The sequence below is a fragment of the Sinocyclocheilus rhinocerous genome, unplaced genomic scaffold (genome assembly GCF_001515625.1).
Source record: "Sinocyclocheilus rhinocerous isolate Xijiao unplaced genomic scaffold, SAMN03320098_v1.1 scaffold97, whole genome shotgun sequence".
Classification (NCBI taxonomy): domain Eukaryota; kingdom Metazoa; phylum Chordata; class Actinopteri; order Cypriniformes; family Cyprinidae; genus Sinocyclocheilus; species Sinocyclocheilus rhinocerous.
Window position 1 is genome coordinate 1100333 of NW_015666183.1, and position 6851 is coordinate 1107183.

General features: G+C 35.7%; 1 protein-coding gene and 1 long non-coding RNA gene across 4 annotated transcripts in view; one reads left to right on the forward strand and one right to left on the reverse strand.

The window, feature by feature from the left end:
- Positions 1–3230, reverse strand: part of LOC107732101 (uncharacterized) — a 5975-nt gene extending 2745 nt beyond the window's left edge. Inside the window, exon 1 of the long non-coding RNA XR_001638835.1 lies at positions 3175–3230. This is a non-coding gene — a long non-coding RNA (uncharacterized LOC107732101). The remainder of the gene's footprint in view (positions 1–3174) is intronic.
- A 62-nt stretch (positions 3231–3292) lies between these two features.
- Positions 3293–6851, forward strand: part of h2bk1 (H2B.K variant histone 1) — a 4328-nt gene continuing 769 nt past the window's right edge. The window contains exon 1 of one of the 3 annotated variants that reach the window (XM_016543351.1): positions 3293–3493. In XM_016543351.1, the coding sequence (XP_016398837.1) occupies positions 3377–3493 (117 nt within the window). In that variant the 5' untranslated portion in view covers positions 3293–3376. Of the gene's footprint in view, positions 3494–4819; positions 5063–6851 lie in introns of those variants that run through there. The other 2 variants (XM_016543350.1, XM_016543352.1) reach the window with 2 other exon arrangements.

The window sequence follows — 6851 nt, forward strand, 5'->3', positions numbered from 1 at the left end:
TAGCACTCTCTATTCTAATGCTACTTCTAATTTTATCTGCTTGTTTTTTTTAATTAAAAAACTTGACCCTCTAACATTTGCACTCTCTATTCTATTTCTGTTCTAATGGCCAATCCATCATTTTTTGGGGTAATTTTTATTTTGTTATTTTTTTAATAAGTATTGGTTCAGGCACCGGAACCGTTTTAAAAGTATCGATTTGGCACCGGTATCGAAAAAAAAAAAAACGATACACAACCCTATTACATAGGCAATGAAACCAGAGGGGTTCTCGTCTACGAAAGAGGGTCTATGATCATGAACATTAGGGAACACTAAACAACAAGATATTTAAATGTTTAGAGAGTTTTAACCAGCTTTGTATTGCTCTAACTTAGGTGATGTATGTAAATGAACATATACCAAGGTGTATGTAAACATTACCTATACCAAGATATCCCTGTTTATTTGTCATCCACTCCGCTGGATGATGCAAAACAAGTCATAATGCACTATTCCACCAAACTTTTTAAAAGCTCAGGCTTTTGTTAAAACTACAGATCGATTTTCCACATTTTTGCATTTCCACCAACACAGTTAGATCGATAGAGGGGTGGCAACAAAACCAAGTGCAATATGGGTGTTGAAGTTTTTGGCTAAAGGGAACGCCACAATTTTCACTCAGAAATTGCTAGTACATAAATATTTACCAAAAAAGTAAGATTTGAATTAATAGTGAAATTTTGATTAAAAGGCTGATTTTTTCCTCTCTTTTTTTTTGTAAAAAGTACTCCAATTATCAGTGTTTTATTTACAACACTGATTTTTATTACAATGATTAAAAAATATTATTCTGCATAGACAGGCAACATTATTAAAAGCCCATCTTGCCAACAGTGAATTCCCCCTTTAAAGAATAGTGAAAAGTTGCTGAAACTACTCACCCTCAGGCCATCCAAGATATAAATGAGTTTGTTTCTTCATCTGAAAAGATTTGGATGAATGTAGCATTATATCACTTGCTCAGCAATGGATCCTCTGCAGTGAATGGGTGCCGTCAGAATGAGAGTCCAAACAGCTGATAAAAACATCACAGTAATCCACACCACTCCAGTCCATCAATGACTGTCTTGTGAAACAAGAAGCTGAGTGTACACAAGAAACAAATCCATCATTATGGAGTTAACTTTAAACTGTCGCTTTGGCCAAAATAAGATTCCATAATCCATAATAATGTTTTAGCCAGTGAAAAAGTCCATTCCCTGTTGTCCTCTCAGATCAAAATCCACCAACATATTTGTTTAGAACGGTTTTGGATTGTTTTCGCTTGTAAACAGTGCTTGTTCTGTGCATATTTCTCTCCTGATTCAGACAAGACTCTTTCTTGCAGAAAACAATGGGATAGACGACTCGTATTTTAGCTGGAAGCAATTGCTTTAAAGTTAATATAGTCTCCTTGTGGTTTATTGTGATGTTTTTATCAGTCAGTTTGGACTCTCATTCTCATGGCACCCATTCACTGCAGAGGATCAAATTTCTTTAAATCTGTTCCAATGAAGAAACAAACTCATCTTCATCTTGGATGGCCTGAGGATGTGTAAATTTTCATTTTTGGGTGCTACACCTTTAAGTTTAACCGAAGATCAACAGTTGTATCTGAACATCTTTCACACAAGCAAATGTGATCAATTGGTTCCTCATTAGACAGTCACCGTAAGAGGAGCAACATTTCTGAAGCTGTAATAAATTCTAAAATTCAACGCAATAACAATTAATTAGCCACCAGTGAGCATGTCACATTAAAAGATCCAAGACTGATGAATCTGACCTATAACAAAATATCTACGACATTTCCTCAAATTTGTCTCAAACAGCAAAACCATATTACACAGCAGGCTTAAGAGAAGCAGCAGCGCTCCCTTGTGTCAGTTACAAAAACTTCCAAAATGCCAAGTCAAGTCAATTGACAATTTCTGATTTCAAATATGTTAGTAAACTACATGAATAAAGTTCAGAAAATTATTCATTTGTGAGTACACAATTATTTTCAGCATATATTTATGCATCTCAATTGTTAAGCAGGATTGTCTCTATAACATCATATCATCATTCGTACAGCTTGCTCTGAAAAATTCATACTGGTCAACCACTACACACTCTAAATCTAGCCTACATGAAGCTATAATATTTTGACAGTGGCACTTGATTGACAACACTTGTGCATAATACACACTACAACAAAACTCAATTATTTATTAAGTATACTCTCCTGAAAAGCATTAAGATAAAAATTGAATGTAGCACAGATATTATCCTCTCATAATTTGCTGTTCTGTAATGGGTATCTGCAGGTGCAGCTCTTTAACATAATTGGCATTTTATGGCGGAAGCTAATTATTTAACTGTAGGCGTGACGAGCAATTAACATCCTCTCACCACCTGAACCCTGTGTCTTCTCTGGCCAGGTGTTTTGTGGATTTCAAAAGTGCATTTTACTGTAGATTGGGTGCAAGTATGGCTGAATCTACAGAAAATATCAAAAAATAGCAATAACAAATGTCATGAGTTCTGACTGCTGCCTTATTTGGGTGAAAATAAGTGAAATCAAATCATACAAAGACATGAATTATATTGCAAAACTATCAGCATAAAGCAACCTGCAATGAAGCAAAACAACACTTGATATCAAACTATGCTGTGGACTGCTTCTTTGAAACAATATGCAAAACACCATAAAATATGCATCAATAAATTTAACAACATTGTAACAATTTAAAAACATGACGTCACTAGGTTTCATGTATAATTCATCAGTATCAGTAACAAGTCGTCTTGAAAATACATTTTCATGTTTTGTAACAGTGTCTAACTTTGCCATCTAAGAATATAATAAGTCACAAATCACAGTTGATTTAATTCATCAAATTGGAAATGTAAGTTCATAAGTCAAGCGCATTCATTATGCGAATTTGAAAGTAGCCTATGTAGTAGGGGATATCTAATATTCCACAAACAAGGGAAAAAAGAGCTAACAAAATGTTATGTGTATTTCAGTTTTTTTTCTGTATCTGTTTATTTATGTGTAAATGTTATCTGTCCTTTAGTTAAAAAATAAATAACTTTACAAATTAAAATGTGACACATGAGACAGCCTATATACTTAAAAAGCAAAATAAATAAATCTGAAATACTTACTGGCTATCCTGAAGGCTGACCTGACTTCCGTCCGCCACGCCAGATTGAGCCCAGATGCTTTCCAATTAGTGTAAACTTCCGTACACGTCATAAATGGCTGATGAAGGCCTGCTAAAAACCTGCCAAGCGGCAAACACGTCATTGAGAGAACAAAATATTGCTCAAGTGTTATTAATAATAAAAAATAAAATAATAATCGAGTATGTCCAATGAAGGAGCAAAGAAGAAAGGTAAGGTACCTGGGGACAAAAAACCGTCTAAACGGAAAGCAAAGAGGAGGGAAACTTATGCAGTGTATATCTACAAAGTTTTGAAGCAGGTGAGAAAGTTTTCATAAGTAATAAAGATGATCAAAGAACAATTACAAAACTGATTCCGAGTGTGAAGTTCAAGTGGATGACATGCGTTTGACGCCGCATGCGGTGCGATTGCGTTCGATTCGTGAATCATTATTTTGAGTCGGATCTTTTCAGTGTATCGATCGAACTGATTCAAGGAACCGGTCTGAAAGAATCACTCGCCCTGCGTCTCAATGTTCATACTATTCATTCTAAATGGTATGTGAGATTAGAATAAGTGTGTCCCAAAGCAAAGTGTGTTGAAAAGAGTATGCCAAAAGTCCCCGGATGGTCTACTATTTCAGGTCGATTTTTGAAGTGTGGATCCGTGCACACGCTAATGGCTAATATTGCCCACAATCCATTGCGCTTTGGTGAAGGATTCTGTCCAGAACTACAAACACTAATAAAACTCGTTAAAAACTACAAACATGGCGGATGTGCGCGACCGGCGGTTAGGTAGAGAGGCTTAGAAATGAACCCTGTGTCTTCTCTGGCCAGGTGTTTTGTGGATTTCAAAAGTGCATTTTACTGTAGATTGGGTGCAAGTATGGCTGAATCTACAGAAAATATCAAAAAATAGCAATAACAAATGTCATGAGTTCTGACTGCTGCCTTATTTGGGTGAAAATAAGTGAAATCAAATCATACAAAGACATGAATTATATTGCAAAACTATCAGCATAAAGCAACCTGCAATGAAGCAAAACAACACTTGATATCAAACTATGCTGTGGACTGCTTCTTTGAAACAATATGCAAAACACCATAAAATATGCATCAATAAATTTAACAACATTGTAACAATTTAAAAACATGACGTCACTAGGTTTCATGTATAATTCATCAGTATCAGTAACAAGTCGTCTTGAAAATACATTTTCATGTTTTGTAACAGTGTCTAACTTTGCCATCTAAGAATATAATAAGTCACAAATCACAGTTGATTTAATTCATCAAATTGGAAATGTAAGTTCATAAGTCAAGCGCATTCATTATGCGAATTTGAAAGTAGCCTATGTAGTAGGGGATATCTAATATTCCACAAACAAGGGAAAAAAGAGCTAACAAAATGTTATGTGTATTTCAGTTTTTTTTCTGTATCTGTTTATTTATGTGTAAATGTTATCTGTCCTTTAGTTAAAAAATAAATAACTTTACAAATTAAAATGTGACACATGAGACAGCCTATATACTTAAAAAGCAAAATAAATAAATCTGAAATACTTACTGGCTATCCTGAAGGCTGACCTGACTTCCGTCCGCCACGCCAGATTGAGCCCAGATGCTTTCCAATTAGTGTAAACTTCCGTACACGTCATAAATGGCTGATGAAGGCCTGCTAAAAACCTGCCAAGCGGCAAACACGTCATTGAGAGAACAAAATATTGCTCAAGTGTTATTAATAATAAAAAATAAAATAATAATCGAGTATGTCCAATGAAGGAGCAAAGAAGAAAGGTAAGGTACCTGGGGACAAAAAACCGTCTAAACGGAAAGCAAAGAGGAGGGAAACTTATGCAGTGTATATCTACAAAGTTTTGAAGCAGGTGAGAAAGTTTTCATAAGTAATAAAGATGATCAAAGAACAATTACAAAACTGATTCCGAGTGTGAAGTTCAAGTGGATGACATGCGTTTGACGCCGCATGCGGTGCGATTGCGTTCGATTCGTGAATCATTATTTTGAGTCGGATCTTTTCAGTGTATCGATCGAACTGATTCAAGGAACCGGTCTGAAAGAATCACTCGCCCTGCGTCTCAATGTTCATACTATTCATTCTAAATGGTATGTGAGATTAGAATAAGTGTGTCCCAAAGCAAAGTGTGTTGAAAAGAGTATGCCAAAAGTCCCCGGATGGTCTACTATTTCAGGTCGATTTTTGAAGTGTGGATCCGTGCACACGCTAATGGCTAATATTGCCCACAATCCATTGCGCTTTGGTGAAGGATTCTGTCTAGAACTACAAACACTAATAAAACTTTCAGGTCGATTTTTGAAGTGTGGATCCGTGCACACGCTAATGGCTAATATTGCCCACAATCCATTGCGCTTTGGTGAAGGATTCTGTCCAGAACTACAAACACTAATAAAACTCGTTAAAAACTACAAACATGGCGGATGTGCGCGACCGGTGGTTTAGAAAAAGGGGTTTGAGTTGCTAATATTTAACCTGGTAAAAAAAATATTTAATGTTATCTGTGTTATTTCATCTGCAACAGCAATGTAAACTTTTATAAACATCCATTTAGTCGTTAACTTTTAAATGCATTATGCATAAAATATGAGCAGAGTTCTCCGCATGAAAGACCCGCGACTGGCAGATCAATGTGCTGCTACTTTTCTCTCCAATACGGTAGGAAGTTAAATGAAATGCAATGTGGAGGATGTTAACTGTGACGAGATGATTGACAGGCCAGTTTACAGTGACAGGGTGCGTGTATCTACGCGACAGAGCGTCCGTTAAAGACTCAGTTGTGTGACGTGATAGTATGTCCCAAAGCTTGCCTACTCCTCTACTACACACTCAAAAGTGTGTACTTTTTTTTCTTCACCAAAAAAGTACATACTTTAAGGGCGTAGTATAAGTAGGCACATTGAGACGCAGCATATGTGTGAGAAAGGATCCTTTAGGATGAACCGATTCACTAGAATGAATTGGATTTTTCAAAGCTACATGTGTGAGCGAGCAGATTTGAATGAATCGCTTCATTGTGTGACGTGATAGTATGTCCCAAAGCTTGCCTACTCCTCTACTACACACTCAAAAGTGTGTACTTTTTTTTTCTTCACCAAAAAAGTACATACTTTAAGGGCGTAGTATAAGTAGGCACATTGAGACGCAGCATCGGTCTAATCGGTCCAAGTGGTTGTCAAATCATTCCTTTTTGACTCCCTGAACTAAGAACCGTTTGTTTCGGTTCTGGAACAAATGTATGACAATTTTGTCAGTACCCATGCGAAAACTTTTATTTTTTATTTTTTATATATATATATATATATATATATATATTTTATCAAAACGTGAAATAACATTTTCATCCAATAAGTATACTTTTTAATGTAAATTATATGTATGTATATATGTGTAGGTAGGTTCTAAATGGCTTTATGCAGTGAATTATGGCTGCCTGCAAATCAACAGGGACGCACCTTTACAAATAAAATATAACCAGAAGACATAAACCGCGGCTTTATTTAAACATTTTGCTGATGTAAGGCGATGCACGAGCATAGAATGTGTAAAAAAATTTTTTAAAAAACGCGCCTATCAGAATCCCCATATGTGACTACGTAATGACGTAAAAGAATCACTGAATCGTTTTTTTTTTTTTTTTT